This window comes from Rhinolophus ferrumequinum, chromosome 13, assembly GCF_004115265.2.
Source record: "Rhinolophus ferrumequinum isolate MPI-CBG mRhiFer1 chromosome 13, mRhiFer1_v1.p, whole genome shotgun sequence".
NCBI lineage: Eukaryota > Metazoa > Chordata > Mammalia > Chiroptera > Rhinolophidae > Rhinolophus > Rhinolophus ferrumequinum.
In genome coordinates this window covers 8,496,344-8,521,624 of record NC_046296.1, presented here as the reverse complement: position 1 = coordinate 8,521,624, position 25,281 = coordinate 8,496,344, and the positions used below count along the sequence as shown (strand labels likewise).

The 25,281-nt window shown below is 42.2% G+C and overlaps 1 protein-coding gene and 1 long non-coding RNA gene across 8 annotated transcripts in view; one reads left to right on the top strand and one right to left on the bottom strand.

Moving 5' to 3' along the window:
- ST3GAL5 (ST3 beta-galactoside alpha-2,3-sialyltransferase 5) overlaps positions 1-25,281 on the bottom strand; it is a 43,426-nt gene that overhangs the window by 5,186 nt on the left and 12,959 nt on the right. For 5 of the 7 annotated variants that reach the window (XM_033124578.1, XM_033124571.1, XM_033124572.1 and 2 more), the window contains 3 exons: positions 18,157-18,280; positions 16,090-16,201; positions 3,516-3,859 (listed from right to left, as the gene is read on the bottom strand). In XM_033124578.1, coding sequence (XP_032980469.1) covers positions 3,516-3,859; positions 16,090-16,201; positions 18,157-18,280 — 580 coding nt within the window. Of the gene's footprint in view, positions 1-3,515; positions 3,860-16,089; positions 16,202-18,156; positions 18,281-22,755; positions 23,578-24,881; positions 24,903-25,281 lie in introns of those variants that run through there. The other 2 variants (XM_033124574.1, XM_033124576.1) reach the window with 2 other exon arrangements.
- On the top strand, positions 20,142-22,717 carry LOC117032888 (uncharacterized). Its single transcript, XR_004424806.1, has 3 exons — positions 20,142-21,128; positions 22,070-22,127; positions 22,210-22,717. It is a non-coding gene; the product is annotated as an uncharacterized LOC117032888 (long non-coding RNA).

Below are 25,281 nucleotides of genomic sequence, written 5' to 3'. Positions count from 1 at the left end.
CCATCAACTATCTTATCACATAACTAAAGAACCCCCCCGTCCTGGTCTCCACACTTTTCTGGGACTGGGCATGTGTCTGTGGTTGGGGGTGGGGTGTCCCTCCCTTAGCCTGGTCAGCACGCCTCCTACTTTCGCCCTCTCCAGGTGCTCAGTGAATGCAGCCTTCAGTCCGGGAGCGACGCCCAAATCTAATCTCTGAATGTCCAGCCGTTCTCTCTAGTCCTGCCATTTTTAAGCCAATCCGGTCATTACAGTTTGGGCTTTCTCTAGGCACTAGTAATGTTTCCTTGAAAGCCTCCTGTCATGCTTAGATATTAGCGGCTCTTGTCAGAATTTCAAAAAGGTAATCAGAGAGGAAAACCTAGAAACCCGGACGAGGCAGACACATGCGGCAGATACATGCACAGGGTCGGACCAAGGCGGGCAATGGGCTCAGGTGCAACCTGTTCTTAAAGCAAGGATTTGGGGCACTTGCAACTGTTAGATCAGTGAAGGCTTTACCAGGGTGGTGGTTTGGGGGAAAACTCTAAGAATTCTTCCCTAAGTAATACCACTCACTAAGTCACACAGTTTTGTAGTCTGTTTGGTTCTTCACCTGTATTATGACACCTGTTCTGAACCTCTCTTTGCTATTTCACTGCCACTTCATCTAGATCTCAGACACCTAACCCCTGGATTATTAAAAGATATTATCAGACATGACAACTAAATGCAAGGCACGCTCCTGGAACGGTTCTTCTTTTCTTTTTCTTTCTAGTCCCCCCCCCCCCTTTTTAAATAAAGGACATTAGTAGGATAACTTGTGAAATCTGAATAGACTGTAGATAAGCTCTACCGTATCAGTGTTAATTTCCTAATTCTAAATATTTTTTGTGGTTCTACAACAGAATGTCCTGACTCTTAGGAAACACACACTGAAGTATTTAGGGGTAAAGGAGCTAGATATTTGCAACTAATTCTGAAAGTATTCAGAAAATAATAGTGTGTGTGTGTGTGTGTGTGTGTGTGTGTAGAGAGAGAGAAAATTACAAAGCAGTTATAAAATGATAAAGCATTATCAATCGGGGAATCTGGAAAAAGGGTGAATGGGAGTTCTTTGTACTATTTTTGCAACTTTTCTGTTAAGTTTGGAATCACTTTAAGCCTGAAAGTTACTCAAAAGAAGCTTTGTAACAGATCTTTCTTCTCCCGCATCATCACACTTTCTGTCCCGTGTTCACTGGCCTCCCAGCGCCCAGGCAGCAAGTCCATGCCCCCCCGCCTGGCACCTGCCTGTACTGGGCCCCATGCCAGCCCCCTTTCCTGCCCTCCCAGGACCCCGCCCTCCTGCTGCCAGATGAAGCTCCTCACCCAGATCTCCCCGCCCGCCCTCCTCCTCCCTGAAGAGCCAAATCCCATTGTTGTGCTCACGGCTGCCCCTCTCTCCCACATCTCTCCTCTGGCCCAGAACACGCACCGTTGGCACCCGATTTCTCACTTCTCCTCCTCCCATATCCCTGTCATGCACCATTTGATGGGCATAGGGTCCGGCCTGCCTCCCCCAGTGTTGTCTGTGCACAGAAGACCATTCAGCTGCTCACAGAAGGCCAGGGTTGAGGTTCTGGAAGCCTCAGAACCCCGCATTTGTAATGCTGGGGTCTGGCCTGGGCCCTGGGCCCTATGGTGTCCTCATCTATGATACTGGCCAATATTGAAGACTTCACCGAGGAATGGGGACATCTAAAGCATATGACATGCAGTGACACAGAGACAGCCACCAGTGAAGGGCAGCAATTATATCTGTCTTCACCTCAACCTTTACACTCCCACTTCACATCATTCCTGCTTTCTGGTCACTGGGGACTGTAGTACCCCTTTTGCCTTAAAACTCAGTTCTTAGCTGTTTCTTCGATCTCTTAGCCCTTACAAAAACCTGGTTCTTTCCTACAAACACCTTATATCCCCTGTGTTCTCCTCCTTAGCCCCCACTTCCTACACATTCTCCAAATAGAGCTGCTAACATTTACTGAGCATTTACTACAAGCCTAACACTATTCTAACTGCTTTTAGTTTGTTAACTCATCTTATTTTCACAGTCACTCTATAAGGTATGTGCTCCTAGTATTGCCTCCAATTTCAGATGAAGAAATGGAGGCACAAGACAGTTAGGAAACTTGCCTGAGATCTCAGCTATTGGGGACAAAGGAGTTATGTGAATATATCATCCCTTTTTAGTTCAAAATATCTGAAATGGATGTTGTCACCCTCCCTCACTAACCAGAGGTTTTCCTCAACTCCATTTCTGACAGCCGTTCCACTATTGTCTTAGACACACAGGCTAGAAATCTTGGTGTCCTCTGACATTAACTGTCAAACTATCAGAAAGCCCTGTAATCTACTTTTTCAATATACCTCTTATATTTGATCCTTAGCCTCTATTTCTTCTTTCTGTCTCACATCAGGCCCAAACACTGCATGCTCTGATTGCAACCTCTAAACCCAGGCTCCCATCTGTATTTTCTCCTGCCATCAATCAAATCCATACCCTACTGCTGGACAAATTTAATTAAGACCCAACTTTCATCATGCTCCTGATTCTGCACACCCTTCAAGATAGGGACAATTTACTAAAATGTATCAAGAGCCTTAAAAACACTCAAATATCTTTAGGCAAATACTTCTAAAAATTATTGGGATTATTTCCAAGGAAATAATCAGAGATGTACATAAAGACGTATGTACAGTATGAGAATATGCAAAGCATTTTCACAATAACAAATAAACTGGGAACATTCTAAATGTCAGTAATAGGAGTGGCTAAATAACTTATGATACACTCATGTAAAGGAATAGTAAATTACCTAAAGTTAGCTTTCTAAAGAATATTTAATACCCTCAGAAATTGTTCCTAATGTTAAGTAAAAAAAGCAAAAGACTTCATAAGAATATAAATGTATTCGTTAGTATGTGCATAGAACACAAGTGGAAAAAATAAAGCAAATTAATAGTAGTTGGTTATTTGTGCTGAGAGTGGTATTTTCTTCCTTATATTTTCTGTATTTTTTTAATCTTCAAGAATGAACATAATTTACTTATAATCAGAAACACAATTTTTAGCTAGCTAAACTAAGAAGAATCTAGGCTGGCTGCCTTAATGCTGGCCTGTTGTGTGGCGTTCAGAGTTTCCTGTGTGCTTCCTGCACCCCAACCAATGTGCTCACCCCCCATAGCTCTGCCAGGCAGCCCCTCCTCCTCTTAGCCCTGTCTGGCACAGGTAAGCCCTCCGCTGGCTTATCTGAATCTATCCTTCCTTCTAAACCTTACCTCCTCTGAAAAGGTTTTGCCAAATTAGGGTCAACACAGCAATTTGGGGCATCTCATCATTTCATGTTTTTGTTTCAACTTCTCCAACAGTGAAGCCCCTGATGGCAGGGACATGCAGTGCTGCTTGTTCCCCTCAGTGTACCTGGTGTCAAATTGAGCGACAGCAGTGCACTTAACTCTAGAAGAGAAAGGTTGGTTGAAAACCAATGTACCTTATCACAACATCGAACTGGTTCAAAGCATGGCCCAGGGCTAGTCCATGGAGTATTCCGCCACTTCCGATAACCACACAACGCCTACAGCTCTTTGCTTTCAAATGTTCAGGGAAGTCGTGCTCAGGCAACAGTTCCAAGAGGGTCTGGACTTTACTGGAGAACTTCCGGAATCCAAAAGGAGGATCGTACTTGTACTCGGCCTCATTCACTTTAGGAGTTTTCTGCACGAAAGGCAGTAAGTCCATGCTGTACCTGTGCTCAAACAACTGTGCCATTGACTTCTGGGCGAACTTGGGTCGGCATTCCTTTCGCAAGACTTCCTGAGCATATTTCTGAGCTCTCTGGAATGGAATCATACCAATCTGAGTTTAAAATTCTCTCAGGCATTAGAAATACACCCTTACAGATAACACTCTGACCTACGATGTCTGATGCAGCTGCCCTTTCGATCACTGTCTTTTAACACAGGATGTCTGCTTTTAAGAGTTAATTTATGCTAGAAACTGGAAGGAAAAAAAACTAGGAGAATCACATTGACAAGGAGATAAACTCAACAAGAATATTTATTTCATTGCATAAGTAAAGCAGGAGGAACCCTCACCTACCTACGACCCTGAAGGCTAACCTTGTTCAAATAAATATGGGGGTAAAAAATCCCCAACTTAAGATTTGATGTGTTTAAGCTTTCAAGTTTTATATAAAATCCTCTCACATCCTAAAACACAGATGAACTTGAAGGACATTATACTATGTGAAATAAGTCAGTCACAAAAAGACAAATACTGTATGATTCCGTTTATATAAGGTATCTACAGTAGTCAAATTAATAAAAACAGGAAGTAGAACGGTGGTTAACAGGGACTGGGGAAGGGGAAAACAGGGAGTTGTTTAATAGGTAGAGTTTCAGTTTTGCAAGAAATTGAAAAGTTATTGAAATCTGTTTCACAACAATGTGAATATACGAAGTCGGACAATTCAGTTCGCGAACTCATCCTAGAAGTGCTACATACCTCATTGCAGAATATCACTACGGTCATTTTCGAAGTACACCCCTTGGGAAGCTATGCACCAACGCCAGCACCTAGTCCACCCTTCGAAGCAATTTTGGAACTCTTTTTCTGGGATGGCCATCAGAGCTGTCGTCGTATTAACCTTGATGTCCTGAATGTCATCAAAATGTCTTCCTTTCTTGGGTAAACAAAGGAGTCATTGGAGGCCAGATCAGGTGAGTAGGGAGGGTGTTGTAATACAGTTATTTGTTTACTGGATAAACACTCCCTCACAGACAGTGCCATGTGAGCTGGTGCATTGTTGTGATGCAAGAGCCATGAATTGTTGGCGAAAAGTTCAGGTTGTCTAACTTTTTCATGCAGCCTTTTCAGCACTTCCACATAGTAAACTTGGTTAACTGTCTAGTTGGTACAAATTCATAATGAATAATCCCTCTGATACCAAAAAATCATTACCAGCAACATCACTGCAACAAGTTCACGAACTGAATTGTCAGACCTCGTACTTAGTTGTTAAAAATGGTTAAGATGGTAAATCTTATGTTATGTGTTTTTTTTTTTTTTACCACAATTAAAGCATTTTTCATATTTCAAGTTCCAATCTAGGATGATGAGAAACAGTCTTATTCATCAGTTGGGGCAATGAGCTTCCTGCAGTCTGGAATGCAAATTACTCTAACTGTAATCAGGGAGCTATGTCATACCAACACAGAAGTTGCCTTAGTTTCATAAACAATTTTCCCTGTACATTAACATTTTGCATCAAGAAGGAACAACTATGAAATGCCAAGTATACTAGCCCAAGTGAATACAGCAAGCCACGAGGAACATGGCACCAATGCCCACTGGCCCCACCGTCTCCCTCTTGGCTTAGTCTGGCTAAATACTGCCTCAGAACCAACCGCTGGGCAGGAAGTTCTTCCTCTTCACTGTGCATTTAGTCCTCATCTCCACATTTAGCAGCCTGGGCTCTGCTTCCACCGCCTACCATCAAACTACCTTCACACACACACACACACACACACACACACACACACACACACGTAGATATTTTCAGGATTAAACATGTCTTCTGAACTGTGTCAGTACTACTGTGAGGATTATTATTGTTGCATACAATTTTAAATGTTTAAGCCAACTACATTTTTTTCCAAAGCCTTGTTAATTTTATTGTCTAATTTTTGTATAACAATGTTTTTTTGTATTTTTCAATTGCAGTTGGCATAACGCATTATATTGGTTTCAGGTGTACAACATAATGACCAGACATTTATAGAACTTACAAATAGATTACCCCAATGAGTCTAGTACCCAGCTGACATTATACACAGTTACTACAATATTATTGGCCACATTCCCTATACTATATTTTATACTCCTGTGACTATTTTGTAACTGCCAATTTGTACTTCTTAATCCCTTCACCTTGTCCACCAGCCCCCCAACTCTCCTCCTATCTGGCAACTATCAATTTGTTCTCTATATCCATGAGTTTGTTTCTGTTTTGTTCATTTATTTTGTTATCTTGTTTTTTTATATTCCATGTAAGTGAAATAATATGGTATTTGTCTTTCTTTGACTTATTTCACTTAACACCCACTAGGTCCATCCATGTTGTCACAAATGGCAAGATTTCATTCTTTTTTATGGCCAAGTAATATTCCACTGAATATATGTACCACTTCTTTTTTATCCATTTGTCTATCACGAGACACTTAGGTTGCCGCCATATCATGGCTATTGAAAATAATGCTGCAATAAACATAGGGCTGCTTGTATCTTTTTGAATTAGTGCTTTGGCTTTCTTTGGTTAAATACCCAGAAGTAGGATTGCTAGGTCAAATAGTAGTTCTATTTTTAATATTTTGAGGAATCTCCACACTGGTTTCCATAGTAGCTGCACCAAATTACAATTCCACCAAAAGTGCATGAGGATTCCCTTTTCTCCACATCCTCACAAACACTTGTTTGTTGACTTCTTGAGGATAGAAATTCTGACAGGAGTGAGGTGGTATCTCATTATGGTTTTAATTTGTATTTCTCTGATAATTAATGATGTTGAGCATCTTTTCATATGTCTATTGGCTATCTGTATGTCCTCTTTGGAGAAATGTCTATTTAGGTCCTCTGCCCATTTTTTAATTGGAGTGTTTGTTTCTTTGGTCTTAAGTTGTATGAGCTCCTTATATATTTTGGATATTAATCTTTTATCAAATGTATCATTGGCGAATATCTTCTTCCATTCAGTAGGTTATCTTTTGTTTCGATGGTATCCTTTGCTGTGCAAAAACTTTTCAGTTTGATGTAGTCCTATGTATTTATTTTTTCTTTTGTATCCTTTGCCCAAGGAGACAGTTCCAAAAAAATATTACTAAGAGCAATGTCAGAGTTTATGCCTACATTTTCTTCTAGGAGTTTTATGGTTTCTGGTCTTACATTTAAGTCTTTAGTTCAAAATGTGCTTAACTTTAACAAATTGTTTTTAAAAATCTTCCTCCCTGACTTTATTTTAACAATTCAAAGGTAATGGCAATTTAGAGATGTGAGATAATTAAAAAAAATCAGAGGCAAATGGTTAGAATGTTAAATAATAAGAGATTCCACTACACTGTCCAAGATGTTACTGGATTCACTGGTAAACAAAACAAGCTAATTTTTAAAAAGCTAATTTTTAACCTTGATTAAGTGACACTGTGGTCAAGATGAATATTTTCAACCCAATACCTGCACATCTTGATTTAGCTTCTGTATTACTATCATCTGCTTCTTGGCAATCTTGATAAGATCTTCTTGGGCAATGTTTTCAGCCTTTCACTCCTCAGGGAACCTGCTAGTCAGTATTCTCTTCACCTTAGATTCCCGGTTCCAAGGGTGGCTGGGGAAGCCACCCCATCTTGAACAGGATCCTCCATGGCCAGCCGCCCACTGTGGCCCTGTGGCTTCGTGGCCCTGCAGCCCAGCTGCCACCACCTCTGTACTTCTGTCTGCAACTGCTATAATTAATGTTTTGTAGAAACACAACTATCTTATTACAGCAGAATTCCCCCTGCCATCAACTTTAAAAAAAACAACAACTAGTTTCAAAATGTTATTAGTACCTGGGAAGATCACACTGTCTACATCTCGGGACTCCAACCCCGGTTCTGACAAGGGGAACTTACTGATATTCTTTGAGCCTCAGACGATGCTGCAGACACTCTGCATAGTCAATGACACCTTGCAAGTCCATCTGTAATATGGTCACTTTGTGGGCTCAAGGTGGCATAACCGGTGAGGGCTAAGCTGGCAAGCTAACCTGGGCTGATTACTTCCCAAACCCCAAAAAACCACAGCCTCTGCAGACAGAGAGCAGCACACAAACTCCGCCCCTGAGAACAAGAGTCTGAATATGAATTGGCACCTTCACAAGGAATCAGTGGGAAAGCCCGGGAGGAACCGGTCATGACCTGCAGCAGCCCCAGAATGGAGGGCCAGCCGCTGACCCCGCAGGCCCTTCACACCTCATTGCTGAGGGCAGGGCAAACAGAGAGGCTGCGCGTACTAGACACAGTCATCTCTAGACTCTGGGCCTGAAGGTCAGGGACAGCAATTTTTAGAGAACAAAGGTCTAATTCTTCACTACAGAATGACACCCCAAGCATCTGGTTTTACAAATCTCCCAGGACAGAAGGGAACATGTGAGAAGTGCCAAGAGAGACCTAGTGAAGCTCACTGACGGACTCACGACTGCAAAGAGAGGTCGGTGATCAGCTGGAAACCTGTGTACGACGCTGCTGGGCTGCCAAATTTTCTCTTTAGAAGTTTCATTTGGAAGGAGTGAAATTTCATTCCATTTCCATTTTGGCAATGAGTTCCATTTCAGGCTTCAAACTTAATTTTCTAGACTGGGCAGAGCACAAGGCTTAGAAGCGTCTTCAGTGACCCCTCCTGCGTCTCATTCACAGTGGGCACAATCAACAATCCCCAGCAAATAAACGTTCCAAATGCCACTAGAAATGTTTCAAGTCACAGCAATTCTTTTTCTTCTTTTGTTTCAACTCATTCAAAGATGTATAACAAACCCCAAGAGAGCCCCCAGGATAATTTCTTCTAACCAGAAACTTCCAGCTTCTCTCCCCCCTCTTCCATGCTTCAAAGCTCAGAAGAAAAACGCCTTGGGAGGAGCACCTCACCTTGCAGGGCTGTGATAGAGGAAAACTTTCATCTTCTTTGCTGCAGACAGCTCCAAAGCTGGAAGCCAAAGCAGGCAAACGAGGAAGGACGTGGGGGTTGGGTGAGGGAGGATGGGTAAGGGTGTCTGGATAGCATTACCCAGGGTGAGGCCCACTGGGAAGCAGAAAATGGGTGACTCTCAAAGATATAGGAACTCCCACTTCTTTCAAATCAAGGCATAGAAATGAGGGCTTCAGTTTTTAAAAGTCTTCCAGGCTAAGCTTGCTGGCTGCCCACAATTAAGACTAAACAGACATCTGGTAGTTCCAACTGTCAATGATGTGATTTGCCATGGAAAATCAGTGTGAAATTTCACCAAAGAGTATTTAAAAAAAATCAAAGTATGTTGCCTTTTGTTTTATATCCCACATATAAGTGAGATCATATGCATACAGTATTTGTCTTTCTCTCTTTGACTTGTTTCACTTAGCATAATACCCTTGAGGTTCATCCATGTTGTTGCAAATGGCAGGATCTCCTTCTTTTATATGGCTGAGTACTATTCCATTGTATATCTGTACCACTTCTTCTTTATCCAATCAAACAAATTCATAGACACAGTAAACACAAGGGTGGTTGCCAGAGGGGAAGGGGGATCGTGGGGGGAGGAGGAGGGTAAGGGGTCAAATATATGGTGACAGAAGGACACTAGACTTTGGGTGGTGAGCACACAGTGCGATATACAGATGTTATATTATAAAGTTGTATACCTGAAACTTATATAATGTTATTAACCAAGGTTACCCCAATACATTAAAAAAAAAAATCAAATGGTACACTTAAAAAAAAAACAAAATAATTTTCCTCAGGAAAATCTCCACTTTCATTTCCACTCCATAATTTTTAAGCTAATTCTCTTCAGAAATATAGGTAAGTCGCATAATTCTTAGTGAAAGGCAATGTTCTTATGTATTTATTTATTTAAATCCAGGAGAGGGCACAGCATTCAGGTTGAAGGAGAGTTTCGGATCTGGAGCTAATCAAACTTGGGTAGGAGCCCAACTCGGCCACAGACCACATGAACTGAGGGTGTAAGTTACCGTATGAAATTTTCCTTTCCATGTTTGTAAACTTTGGTCCTGGTCTCTTCCTCACAGGGCTGCTATGATGCCTAAGCATTTGGCACTGTGCCTGAAACGTGTGAAGACCTGAATACCGTCCTATAAGAACAACAACTATTGGCAAAGCTGCTGCCACATTTAACTCACATTAAAGTTACCTGTCCATAATTTTTACTTAGTTAAAAGCAGAAAAAATTTTGAATAACCGAGTTACAGAAAGAGTACCACAGTAAAAGCTCAACCAGTCATTGGTATTGACTACAGAGAGGATGAGAGGGAACTAACTTGGGAGATGAAACATTCTGAAACTGGATTGTCGTGATAGAGGTGTAACTGTATAAATTTTCTCATCAAACCATAGGCTTCAAAGAAGTAAAAAAAAAAAAGAGGTATTTTGTCACAATAAACTGTGAAAAAATCAGTGATCTAGGCCTAGTTCTAGATCTCTTTAACTAGCAGTGGAAACTTGGTTAAAGCATTTAACTCTAGGGCAAGGCTTCAGCTTCCTCATCTCTGGGATATTTATTCAAAGATGGTCTGGGGAAACGGGGACAGCACTGAGGAGAAAAAAGAACTGGTTTGGAAGTGCGAATGCCAGGATTAATTTAATAACTCAGCTTGGGGTTACTCTGCTTACTTTAAATCCGTGAGTGTAGGTCTGCAGTCAGAGAATAAGTAAATTGGGCCATAATTAATTACACAACACAGAATGCAGTCCCCAGGGTGACATGTGGTCTTTGGCTCTCTGAGAGTAGGGAGGGCCAAGTTCTAATTGCTGCTCCATGCAGCCCAAACCTAAATGGACATGAATGTGCCCTCACTGTCCCTCAAACATCTTGTAAGCGCAATTTCAATCTGAATCACACTTTCAAAGTATCCAAACATCCCTGCAGAGACCCCTGTTAGTCTTTTTAAAAAAGTGGCACATTAAGGGACATCTTTAAATAGAAAATACAAAACTCACAACTAATGCTTCTGTCCTATTACTACCGCAGGCCAGGTCCAGTGCAACCTGAACATTCTCAGAGCCCATCAGGGTCAGCAGGGTTCCACTAACACTACTAGTTGCTGAATGTCAACAACCAAGCTACCAGGGCTCCACCCTCATGGCTTTGAGACCCTCTTCTGCTAAGACACGTCCACAATAATTCAAGTTTGTCCAAAGGCTTTGGTGTTAAGGATCAATCTCCACAGGTAGCCCGGAGGCAGCGTTTTCTCTGTAGAGAGCTCACACTGAACCTCATCTCACAGCCATTCACAGCACCATGACCACACCGGCCAGCTTCCTCTGCCCTTTCCTCTACTCTGGGAACTTGCCAGAGGGTTTCTGTTGTTTTAAGGATACGCAACCAGGTATCAAATTTAGGAGCTGCTTAGTGTGGCATTCAAAGCCTTGCACTCACTGGCCCCTTCTCATTTTCAGTCTCATTCTGCTATCCCCTACCTCAAATCCTCAGTGCTATCCAACTCTTGCTTTCCTCTCATTTGCAAAGCCTTCTTTAGGCACGTGCTTTTTGCACACACTCCTCCCTCTTCCTGGAATGAAGCTGGACAACCTGTGTGGACCATTGTGAAAAGCGGCACTTTGACAGGGTTAACCACGTTAAAAAGCTACATTTTTAAAAAAGTCTCCAGTTATAGGATAAAAGTCACCCCTAATTCCAACATGGATATAGCAGGCTTTCACTTTCCACTTTATTAATTTCTGAACTGACTGGAAATTTCACAAATATGTGTGACTTAAACAACTGCCCCTCTAGTCCTCCCTCTTTCCCCACAAATTATAGGGGACTTTCTACTTTATTCATTTCTGTAGTATTTAAAGGTTTACAATGCTATTTTTATAATTGGAAAAAATAACTATCTTTTAGAAATCTTTTAGAACTGGGCTGATGTGGTGGTCACGGTGGGCTACCGCCTACTGGGTCTGAATTCCCCTCTCCTCTGCAGGTAACCGCAGTTTTACTCACCCCTCCTCCATCCAGGAAGTGGGCTTGCAAGGCTGACCCCGCCCATCAGGTACTCCCATCCCCTTTGTCAGGGATTGGTCAGGAATCCTCACCGGAGCCAATCAGGGCAGGGTACTGGTGGCTGTCAGAGTCTGTTATTAGTGGTCCAGCAGTGAACTGTACGTTTTAAAACTGGCCCCATAAGCCAAAGTGGAGGGACTCATAGTCCACGGTTTAGTGCCAAGGTGATGGGGGAGTTTTCTGTCTACTGTGTACACGTGGATATGGAGAGTTGAACAGTAGGTGTCTGCTATTCCTCAAAGGGATTTCAAACTTAATGTGTGTTACTGCAAGTACTCAAACTGCCTGTTAGTTAATTGTCGATTTCCTGTACAATTTGGAGTTTAAAGATGACGACACCACATTGTGGTTCAAGCCATAACTCCCCTCCCTCTGGAGTTTAATATACGTAAGTATACATTCATTAATGTAAAATGTTAGCACACGCTCGCTAACTCCCAAAGGCTTGTTGGTGGCACAGTGAGGAAGACAAGAATTAAAATACCACAGTGATAAGTGCTATGAATTAAGGCACGAATAAGGCTTTCAGAAGACAGAAAGAAGGATAAGCAGAAAGGACTTCTTCGAAAAGGTAAGCTCTGAGCTGAGATTTGATGCGAAAGGTGAGTAACTGAGAGGCAAAGAAAGGGAAGGGCTTCAGGCAGAGAAGAAAGAATGCAGCAAACACGGGGGAAAATCTTTTCAACAAATGGTCCTGGGGCGATTGGAGAGCCACACGCAAAAGAATGAAGTTGGAGCCCCTAACTCCCTCCATATATAAAAACTGACTCGAAAAAGAATCAAAGACAAACTATGAAGAGCTAAACTTTAACATATAAAACTCTTAGAAGAAAACAGCATTAAGCAATGTTTTCTTCGGTATGACATGAAAAGCATGAGGAACAAGAGGAAAAAATAAGCAAACTGGACTTCATCAAATTTAGAAACTTCTGTGCTGAAAATCAGCATCAAGTGAGAAGAGATGCAGCTCCTCTCGGTGCCATGCCCCTTCCTCCCCCACGTGCGCTGGCAGCACAGCAGCCTCCTCACACGTGGGTAGAGCTACCTCCAGCCTCCAGGACTGGAGACTCTGGCAGCAACTGGCAGGGGCCAACCTGGCAGCAGTGGGTTCTAGGGCAATGGCCTCTAAGACTCCGTTTGGATTCACTGAACTAGGCAACATGCGGAATCCAATGGCAAACGAATTTCACGAAACATGGCTACCCATTCATTATTTATGATGTGTTCCCTGATGCATGCAAAGAGTTTCAAGAACTATTTGAAGGGGTAGTGTCTTCACTAGCGGATGTAGCTGAAGAAGCTGACAGAATAATCACAACGTTGCCCACCAGTGTTATAGTAATAAAAGCTTATTCTGGAGCAAATAGAATTATAAAAAGTGTGAAGGAAGTCTCACTATTAACAGATTCAAGTACTACTGATCCTGTGGTTTCGACAGAATTGGCCAAAGGTGTTGAGAAAATGGGAGCAGTTTTCATAGCTGACCCTGTTTCTGGTGGTGTGGGAGCTGCTGGGTCTGGGAACCTCACGTTTATGGTGGAAGGAATCAAAGATGAATTTGCTGCTGCCCAAGAGTTGCTGGGCTGCAAGGGCTCAAGGGGGAATACTGTGGGGCTGTTGGGACCCGGCAGGCTTGGCAAAGATCTGCAACAACTAGGTCTTATATTAATTTTTGCTCCAAAAGATGCATTAGAGCTGATGGTCCGGCTAGGTCTTATTTTTGGGGAAACATGGTATTTTTTATAAACACAGTCACGGTTCACAAATAAATTATACTTTAGATGGGACAACAAAACGCTTACATAAATTATTATAATACCTGATTAAGTCTGGTAAGTTTCAGAGGAGCTTCAAAGTACCGTTGAAGTCCAATTTGAAATTCACTGAGTTGGGGACTAGTGGAGCCCATAAGCCACATTCAGAACGGGGAAAGCCCCAAGTTACGAAACCAGCCTAAGCTTTCCAGCCTGGTACCATCAAATTGCAGAGAACCATAGAATCTCAGGGCTGGAAAGGATCTGAAAGACCCCTGAGCCACCCACTGTTGAGGTCTGAATTCTACCTGCAGACTCCCAAAATAGTTACCCTGGCTTTGCTGAAAGACCTCTAGCGTTGTGCCAGAAAGATGGGCCATGTATTCCATCTTTGGATGTCTTGAACCGACAAACCCTTCTCCTTTCAGCTTGGCTGCCATCCCCTGGTCCACATCTCTGCCATTAAGGCCACTGAGCAGGGCGACCCTTGGGCTAGGCCTCTGGCGTATTGACAGCCGCTGCTATATGTCCTGCACCAGGTCTTCTCTCCTTCAGGCTACGCAAATGTTCCCATCCCTTCAAAGGGTCCTCAGGGACATGGTCTTGAGTCTCTTCTCTGGTCATTCTCAGAAGTCGCTATGATTCCTTGGCGGGAATCTTAGAGAGTAATGGCCGTATTGTTCAGAGCACTTGTCTGAACACTGCAGAGACAAGCTGACCATCCCTAGTCTATTAATGCAGCTTAAGGAAAATGGCCGTAGGCAGCCACGGCACAGGCTGGCGCACAGGGCGCTCGCTCAGTGCGCACTAAAAACTGCTATGTTGACTTCACCCAGAGTGTTACTAAGCCACATCTTCCTCATCTTGTACTTGTGAAATGGTGTAATCAAACCTGCACAGAGAGCTCACATTTTTCAGTTAACCCTGACTCGAGAGAAATGATCTCTGCAGTTGGTCAGGGGGCCAACAGTGTGCAAGAGGATGCGTAGAGGATGTATGAAGAGTGCAGCAAATAAACTGAGGGAAGAGTCAACAGAGAGCAGTAAGGCCTATCAAGTGTCATTCTTCTGGGCCTTTCCCAGGAGACAAAAAAGAGACAAGATATCTAAAAACTTTATCCAAGAGAGCTGTGCATGGCCTTGGAATTGAAAGGGATCTGGGGATGTCTGCAAAGCCAGCCGTATCAGGAGAGGAAAAGCCTGAGCAGAGGCTCCAGCAAAGCAGATGTGCTGATGAGATGAAATGAGTCAGCGAACGTCTGAGGGCAGACAAAGACAGGAAGGCTCTGCTATCAGCAACACCGAAGGCACAACGGGTCTGCAGAGGCCGAGCTGTGTATTTAAAACTGAAGAGCTGTCTCTTCAGTTTGCACTGACTTGTTTATACCAGTCTTGAGACACTTAGGACAGACAAGATTAAGTCAGAAAACTATTTAGTAACTTGCCCAAGGTCTCAGTGTTACTAAGTGACATTTACATTGAATCTAGGTCCGGAACTTAAGCTCTCTCTGTTCTGCATCACACTGCCTGCCTCTCTGGGCTTCTTTTCTGTGGATATTCCAGACCCAGGCAAACAGCAGAGTCATCAGAGGCTCAAACTCAAACTACACTGCTGGGTCCAAGCCCTGACTCCACCCCTTACTAAGGTAACCTGGGACACGTGACTTAATCTCCCTGCCCCTCCGTTTCCTCAGCTGGGAGCTGGGAACAGTAATAGTACCAACATCCACAGGACTGTTCAGAGGGTTAAATGAGCTTGTATTACTAAAGCACTTTCAGAACAGTTACATTCTACACACTAAACTAGATTAACTAGATTAGTTAACTAAACTAGATGTGAACTTGGGCAAAGAGTAGATCTTGCCCAAGTAATCTAAAACCAAGTAACAGATCTCCCAGGCCACCCTCTCTAAAATGCAGAGAATACGAGGGTATCTCCCAGTCATGATGATAACGAAATGAGATCATACTTGTAAAGCACCTACATATATATATATGTTTGGTTATCATTGTTACCAGCCTACTTTACTTAAAATTGTCTGTTCTTTCATCCAGGGCTGAACATTATTGGATAATTTAACCACGCAATCGGTGAAATCAATATGTCAATTGATTTAGAAAGATAAACATAAATTGAAGGAAAAATCTTGAAATACAATGTGAAATTATTAAAAAGAAAAATGAAACACAGGAATGACTGGTGATACCAAAAGAAATTCTTCCCGTCTGTTTTAAGCAGTATCGTGGCATTTTAAGGACATGACAAGTGTTCTAGAATGTGTTGACTGGAACTCACCCCCTACTGCATGGCTTCAGTGAATGGGGAAGAATACTACGGGTGGGTGGGTTATCCCTGTTTCTGGTTTTGGAGTGCTAAGACTAAGTGATTTCTTCTCTGTTTATAACTCACGAACATTTATTTATAATACTTTAGCGATGATATTACTGTTCAGGTGTACGCTTGGAAATGTTTTAAGTTTAAACCACACCAGTGGAATATCTAACCTTTACGCGGTCAGGGTCCACATAATGCACTTTTTTCATATCACATTCTTCAGTAGTATAGTTTAACTTGAGGATATAAAGGATCCATACTCCAAACACAAGCAACATACACCTAGAAAAAAAAATTAGGTATAATGATGCAGTCATGTGATAATCAAGAGAAATCATGTGAAATAAGAGAAAACCTAACCCAAGTTGAGTTTGCCTGCCATGCAGCACGACCTTAGTGGTCAACTTAAGGCACTGCGTTTTATTTCCTGACAAGACAAACTAGTCATTTATGACTGTCTTTGTTACAAGTAAATATAGAAAAAAACTTTCTTTCCACAAAGGCACCATAATAAAATCTGAATCAAAATGCAGATTAACTGGACTTAAAAAAAACAAGTAATAGATTTTGAACTACAGAATCTCACCTTCAATTTTTTGCCACTTTAAAATACTGTCAACCCTTCAAATGCTGTATGATTCCACTCTATGAAATACATAATATAATCAAAATCACAGAGATAGAAGTAGAGTGGTGGTTGCCAGGGACCAGGAGAAGGGGAAATGGGGAATTAGTGTTTAATGGGTACAGTTTCACTTTTGCAAGACGAAAAGAGTTGTGGAGATGGACGGGGTGATGGCTGCACGACAATGTGAATGTACGTAATGTCGCTAAACTGTGTACTTAGAAATGGTGAGGATGGTAAATTATATGTTATGTGTATTTTACCACAATAAAAGAAATTGGGGAAAAGATACTGTGAGTCCTAAAAAAAAAAAAAAAAAAAAAAAAAAAGGAAAAGAAAAGATACAATGTACTCATTATTCCTCTAAAGAATGCTACCCAGAAATGAACTAAGGTGAGATAGTACCACCAGTCAGCCTTAAGATTGTCTACAAAAATAGCTTTTAAAGAGCTGATAAATTCACACTATTATATAGTTTAAAACACACACAAGCACACTCACACACAAGATTAGGAGAGAAGAACTGAGTCTAGGAGCAGGTGGGACACACACACACAATTTCTTACATACACAAGACTGGTAACACTGGTTATCTGCACGTAAGTGAAGAGGGGAAATGTGGGGAGCAGGGATGAGAAGATGCTGCACTGAGTTCCTTTAATATCTATTGAATTTTCAATCTTGTGAATGTAGTATTACCTATTCCTCTCACTAGCCCCAAGAAAAGATATCACATTCAGCACATGTAATAATTCCTTTATTTTGATTTTTTTTTTTTTTAAAAAAGGAAGGATAAAGGGGTTAGAAGCAGGCCGTTGTCCATAGCACTGACCCTGATGTACGGTAACTCCTGGTCTCGAGTCTGTCTTGCCCTCACTGTAAGCAGCATGGGGTGCAGGTCTATCCCATTTGCTGCCAGGTGGCCAGGACCCAACACAATGCCAGACATGTGTAGGCCTCAATAAACATTGGTTGATGACCAAAAGGAGATGGAAAATAATACGAATGCTTATGCAGATACATTTTCCTTTCTCACATTTCCCTGTCTATACCTCCCGAACTAGTAAAGTGAGATGAAAACTAGATTTCAGGGTTCCATTTCTATCTTCAGACATGAAAAAGAAGTAATTTTCAACTTGGTTCAATTGGTACCAAATAAAACTGACAAGTTCCTCCTTTAACAATTCTACCACTTATTAGGATATAAGGGTGACTTGGCTAAAAACACCTGTCATCCTTTTTAATATTCAATATTTAATGTAATTCAAATGCCTTTGGGGGCCTTTAATTAACCATATTTTAGATTCACTTAAAATAGCTAAGGAAAAAAAAGCCCTTTTTTTGCTATATAATGGCAGGAAGAGCTGCCCTCTGCGGGCATCCACGCTCAGGTACTGCCTGAGTGGCCCCTGGGCTGGGCACGGTATTCTGACCAAGTACAATCTGATGCATAAAGCCAGGGCATCTGTGCACTGAATCTCTACTCAATGTGCCTTTAAATGATCCTGTGACCAATAATGAGAGCCATCGTTAGGGCTGTCAGTGAGTTTATTCCCAATTCTACAGTTGACCCATATCAGGGGAATCTTATGGTCCAAGGGCTCAGACTTACTTGAAGATATCTTTTAACAACAGGCTGGGTCTTCTCATCTTGTTTTGAGCTCGAGTGTACCATTGCAAGGAGGGTCTTGAGCAATCGCTTCTCAGTTTCACACAGCGATAGTCCCTTGGCATTGCTGTGAAGAGAGGGGAAGAGGAAAAAGAGGGTCGAGTTAGGCGGATAATGTTTTTAAAGAGCCTTTTTGTGCTACATCCATACTATGGACTACTACTCAGTAATAAAGAGGAATGATCTAGCGATACGTGCAACAACTTGAAGAAATCTAGAAAGAATTACGCTGCACCAAATACTAAAAGGTTACATATTTTCTGATTACATTTATAGAACATTCCTGAAATAACAAAATTATAGAAATGGAGATTAGTAATTGTCAGGAGTTATATAGCAGGTGGTGGGGATGGCTATAAAAAGGCAACGTGAGGGATCCTTGTGGGGGTCCTGTGTCTTGGCTGTATCCATGTCGGTATCCCAGCTGTGATACTGTACTATGGTTTTGCAAGATGCTACTATTGGGTGAAACTGAGTAAAGATTATATGGGATCTCACTGTATTATTTCTTATAACTACAGGTGAACCTGAAATTGTCTCCAAGTAAAAAGACCATTTTTTTAAAAAGAGCCTTTACCTTTTAGAGATAAATACGAAAATACTTACAGATTGAAGAGCAGAAAAGAGATCTGCTTCAAAAAAAAATCAGGAAGGGGATACGTACATGGCAGGGGAATAGATGAGACAAGACTAGCTTTAAACTGTTAACTGTTGAAGCTGGGTGATGGCTACGTGGGGCTCATGATACAATTCTCAATGCTCTCACACTTCTGTATGAAGTTATAATACAAAAGTTTAAAAAGAAAGTGTAACATTAAAAACAGAAGTGTTACACTAAGAAAAAAAGAAAAGATGGTAATTTTAAAAGTTTGAATTAATTTTATCCTCAATTTTTCCATTTCTAAATACTATTCTAAAAGGTACTGCAGGAGAAATTGACACATCTCCCACCCAAATCAGGTTCCCCCTTCCTCTCAACTTAATAGAACTCTGGATTTTGAGATGGGCACATGGTCTCCTAGAATAAAGACTACACTTCCTAGCTTCCCTTGGACGTAGGTATGGCCTCATGACTAAGTTCTGATCAATGGGACGTGAGCAGAAGTGACTTGCACAACTTCCAGGGAACAACCTTCCTTGGCATACTCCCCTTTTTCCTTTATCCCCCTTCCTACTGGCTGAAATACTGACACATGATGAGCCACGCTAGCCCTCACAGAGCTCATCACCTAAGGGATGGTGGTGGAGCAACAACACAGAAGGGGACTGGGTCCCTGGACAACCCCAAGGGCAGAGCCACCATTCCACCCCAGACTGCGTGCCTCTGGACTGTTACATGACAGAGCAATACACTTCTGTCTTATCTAAGCAATTGTTAGTTAAATGCAAAGTCATATCTCAACTAATATAGGTACCTATTGCTATGATAATAAATTTATGTATTAAGAAATGTCTTTACTATACTTAATCTTTCAGCCAGGAGGAAGTTACAACTCCTTATTCACTTCACTTCTCCCATTAGGGTTGTGCCATTTTCTTTGAATTAAAAACAAACAAAAAAAGCTTTTATCAAACTGACATTTGATTCCATTTTAATTTAATTTATTAATAGTATTTTAAATTTTTTGTAAACAATCTCTCCCTCAATGCCAATTCTAACTGTGTAGCACTAGAGTGTAAGAATTTTCAGATATGTATCATTCTATTTGAGTAGTTTCAAACGATAATGCCACGGACCTCCCTAGTAAACGTTTGCTGAAGAATCTACTGAATTCTTAAATGAGAAATCAGAACAACTGAGACCCTGGAAGGTTTTCAAACACCACAACTTTGTGGTTACTTAAATAACATGGTCAGCCAAGTGGTGGAGACTAGCAGCCTACCTATAACCATCACATATATAAAATTGAAGTGTCTAAGATGTCTGTGTTTCTATGAGCAGAATGACACTCGATTCCCACCAAAGTGGACCTCCAGAGAACTGTCGTAGCAGAAAGCACCCGGTTTCCACCTCTGCCTATCATCAGTGCTCTCCGCTCTACTTGCCCCTGAGGCTGTACTCCTGTAACCGACATTTCCCCGACTCTCTCTTGCCAGCTGGCTTCCTGTTCGGTTGTGATTGTGTGACATCCGGGAGGAAGACTGGAAGACAGGAAGACAAGAGGAAAGAAGCAGCCCTTCCATTCCCCTGAGTCGGCGGAGCTTCTGATGGGGGCAGCAACAGGAGCAGGTGATGGAGGGTGACAAAATGTGACTCCAGCAGCAGGGGTGGGCATTCAGCGTCCTTCCGAGGGTTCTACCTAATGGAAGTGAAGACACCTCCAGTAGCTTTGTGACAAGTAGGAGCTTCAGCCCAGGGTGACAGCAGTTTTTTTTTTATCTCTGGCTAACACTTCTTTCTCACTTTGGCACCTTCCGGCCTGCCAATGTCTTTGTAATCAATCCCCTGCACGAAAGCCCTTAAGTCTCTATGTGGTTTCTGGTTTCCTCCTAGACGCTGACTGGTAATTAGGTGATCCTCTTCTGCACTTTCAGGAAAGTGGCCTCAAGCAAGCAAAGGAGGGGTTCCGGGAGTGACAGGAAGGTCTACAGTCCTGAACATCTTCCTTTTCTTCCCATCACTGCCACACAATGCTCACACAATCCATTCAAATGCTCCAAAAAAAAAAAAAAAAAAAGTTGTGTTTTTTGCCTTCTGATCACACTGGAGAGGACCTCAGGAGAGACAGCAGGAGGGCAGCTACAGCCTGACAGCTGGGCTCAGCGCCTCCACCTACCCGCTGTAAAGCTTTGGGCAAGTTACTGTAACTCTTGTATTAACAGCTCAGATTCCTCATCTGTGAAATGGCTGTACTATTATTACCCAGCACAGAAGATTCACATGGGGACCAGTGGATGCACATAACAAGCCCTACGTAAGTGTTGATTGCCGCTACTATTATTACACAGAAAGGGAAATTTATAGGCGCCCAGCTTCGTTTTCGACAACTCATCTGATAGGGCTTTGAGCCCCTCAAAAACTGTATTTTCTCAATATACTTAAGATTAAAACTGAAATTGAATGTTAACAGAAATTGTAATAGCGAAGAATAAAGCAAACATTCTACTGAAACATTTAAAATGTACTTGTTAAGTGATGGGGTAAAGCGACCTGTGGAATACCCTGTGGTCCCGAGAGCCTCGCTACATGAAGTGGAAGCTGTGAACATAGCCTCAGCACCACCGGGGGAGCAGGTCATAAATGCAGCTTCAGCCACCCCCAGACTTCCTGAATCAGGGGAATTCATATGAACATTAACGTTTGAGAAGCACTAGCTTAAAATATGCAGTACATACATTTATTGATACAGAAAGATATCGTAAACTTTTTTTTTTGGTAAAAATGTATGTACGTATACGTACAATCATGTTCTGGGAAATTGAAGGTGGGAGAATTTGACTTCCCATGGAGTTTCATCCAACCTTCCTCCGTGGGCTTAGAAGGTATTCTTCCTGCTTTACAAGCGACCATTTGAATTCCATGGCCCTCAACATCACAAAAGGGCCAACCTGAGTTATCGTCACAGCTGTATAGCTGACACACAGCTAGGTGGCCTTAAGATGTTCCCTCAGGGACCTGGGGTTTACCAGTTTATTGCTGAGTCACCTCTGCACCATTTGCACTGTTTTCATTCATTTCTTTTGTCTTCAATGTTCTGGTTGGTTGAGGATGGGTTGCAATTTAAAGATTTAATTACATAAACATTGAATGAACCATGGACATTTGAGCTACTGAATAACTGCATACCATCTATCTCAAGGGTAATTATACTTTTAACTAACAAAAATTATCATAATGCTGTTTATATGTCCATAGGTGTGTACAGATACAAAGCTATCTAGAAGAAGGTACACGGAGGTGTTATCAACTGTGGGTAAGTTAATTTCTCACTTTGCATTCCTTTTTAAACTACCTGAATTCTGTACATCACTACTTTCATTTCTGAAAAATTACAGATATTTTCAGCTGGCGGAGAAAGTCCTTTTGCTATGACGAAAAGGCATTTGAAAACCACTCAAACAAAAAATATTGCTAGGCATTCTGAATCATCTCTTTAGTGCGTTAAGGACAATAAATATCTCATAAATCAAGCATTTAAAGGTGAAAAAGTAGAAACTAAGTTACTATATTCGGGGGAGGTCTGCAGAACTGGAAAAAATATACATTTATGCAGAAACAAAGTGAAGAACATTGGCACGGAGCAAGTTCAGCTTGTTCCAGGGCGCCCAGCTCTACTGAAGCATCAGGGGGCTGGTGAATAAATAAATGAATGAACACAGGATGACAGAGGCCCCTTCGCTTCCGGGGGCTTGCACTCACCGGATCTGGCCTGACACTGCTGCATTAGCTGGAGAAGCAGGACGTCACAAACGTCTCCCCACACAAAAGCCACCCCCACAGACCGCACTCATTTTAGTGATCTGGACCCTCTACTCAACTGAATTAATTTAAGTAATGTGAAGAACGCTTAGAATAATAAAACTGCTGTAGATCCAGCTTACCAAAACTGCTTATAGGATATTCCTTTTTGCACGCTGTCTTTTGTCTTTATACCACTTATCATCATGAGACACATTCGTAAGTTTTCTTTTAATACACATTTTTGTCTCTTGTCCCCTCCACCAGAATGTATTCTGCAGGCAGGACTCTACTTTGCTCACAATGCACTCATAGTGCCCAGGGTGGTACGAGGCACATAACAGGCCTCTAGTACACATTCACTGAACAAACAGTTTCTCATGAGGGTTTCAAGGCGCTGGTGGTTTCAGGCACTCCTCCAAGGATTTTTGTTGGCAGACTATCATCAAGGGCTTGGCTGTCTTCTGGGCTGTGGCACCCTTCTGGTTTTCCTTCTCCACGTCCTTCACAGGCAGCTCTTCTACTATCATCTCCTGCTAGGTGCTAGGGTCCCAGGGTTCATAAACTTGAGCCTCTTTTCACTCAGACTGCAGAGGTGAAAGCCTCCACATCATAGCTTCACTAACCATCTTTATGCAGAAAAGGGTAGGCGTTCAAAATTACGTATTTCTACTCACATACAAAAATGGAAGCATTTAAGAAGCCCTTGAGGATTTTATTCAGGAGGGGTTAGGAAACACGTGGAAGAAAATCCCTGGGGAAGCAGCTGGGGCAGCACAGGAGGGGGAAGGCGAGTCTGAGATGGGAGGCTGGTGAGGAAGGACTGCAGTGCTCTGACAGCACGCCCTGTCTGTTTCAGCAAAGACGGCGGAAGGCAGGTGGAGAGGAAGGGCTTCCAGTCGCAGAACTGACAAAGCTTGAGGTAGATCAGATGTGGAGAGCAGGTAGGAGGGAAGAAAACTCAAGTGACAGGGAGGACGATGGGGCCCTGTGTGGACAGAGGTCACAGCATGAGGGAAACCTGTGGAGATGGTAAATTCCCTACTTTCTAGAAACCCAAGGTCCAGGGAAGTGATTAACAGGAATGTAATTACAAAAGTGTGGGGAAGGCTGTGAGAGAAAGGAGACCATTGAGAAGTGTGGTGTCTGAAACCAGAACAGACACAGAGGCAATGTGGTCAGGGAGTTGACTCCCTAGGCCGTCTTGGCAAAGCCCATCCACGGCACTATGACAAAAGCGGTGGGTGTGTGTGAACTTCTAAACTTTCTTCTGCCCCCACCCATCAAGGAGGGGAAGCTGGGCGTGGGAAGACAATGGTTTAATTGTAAATGCTCAAAAGTTTACTGGTCCACTGTCCTACCTGTGCCATACAGAGCTCTTGGTGCCATGTCACTTACTTTTCTTACTGATTCCAGAAGTCGACCTGACCACCCAAGCAGACTACCATCCTCCTATAATCTAGGTAATTTCAAACTAGTTTTAACTGTGGAACTTTTTTTTTTTTTTTTTTTTTTTTAAATATGAAAGCTCACTTAGAATTCTAACATGTAATACAGATAAGAAACACTCAATTGCTCTCTTGCAGGGTTTCCTTACTATGCACTATTGACATTTTGGGCTGGGTAATTCTGTTGTAGGAGGCTGTCTTGCGCATTACAGGATGTTTAGCCAAGTCCCTGGCCTCTACCCACCTCTGGTCTTCCCCCTCTCTACCACTTGTGACAACTGAAAATATCTCCAGACATTGCCAAATGTCTCCGGGGCGGGGGCCAGGGGGAGGGTGGTAAAATCACCGCAACTTTACCCACTGGGACAAAATCATTACATATATTAAAATTACAACATTGCCGTATCTTTAAAGTATTAAAGGTATAAAAAAATAACATAAACTGAGCCACTTTAAAATGGAGTTGGAGCTGCCATCCCCGGAGGAACAGCCTTGCATGTCTTACTCCTCAAACCACTGGAATGTTACAAGTGGGCAAAATAACCTTTGGACTGGGCCTAAAGCAGCACTGTATTCCAAACAACTGTTTGTTATGACTATAGGACTGAAAATTAAAGACAGTCTCTGGAATTAGCATCACTATATTAGCTAATCCACACCTACAGAAATTCCTTCCTCTATTCCCGTAATTCTTCCCCTTCCCTTTTTCATACCCCTTGCCATCACCTCCTAATGGGAACACTATTTGGGTTTCTGCCTGAATCAGTGCTTCCTGAATAGATATTTTTTGGGATATCAAATAAATGCACATTGCCTCTTACCTTGGCCTTTTATTTTTAGGTTGACAATGGTTATTAAACTTCATGTAAAAACTGAAAATCAAAGACTGTGGGTTAAAAACTGATAATACTTGAGCTTCAGTATCTAACTGGGAGCCAATAGACACACACAAGCCTGCATTCACACACCAGCCCGACAAGGTGGACTTCACAGACGTGCACGGGGGTGGAAGGACAACACTCACTCCTGGATCCATCCAACCAAAGCAGAGCACCTTTAACCATCTCATTCCACTCCCACTGTAACAGTGAAATGCCAGGTCTAACTCAATCTTGTTCAAGGCTGCGTAGTTCCCATGGCCTCCAGGTGAATAGCTCCTGCTTTGTCTTGCATATAGACATGCTAATCATCAGAGGAATTCTGTTGGCGGCTTGAGGTTCA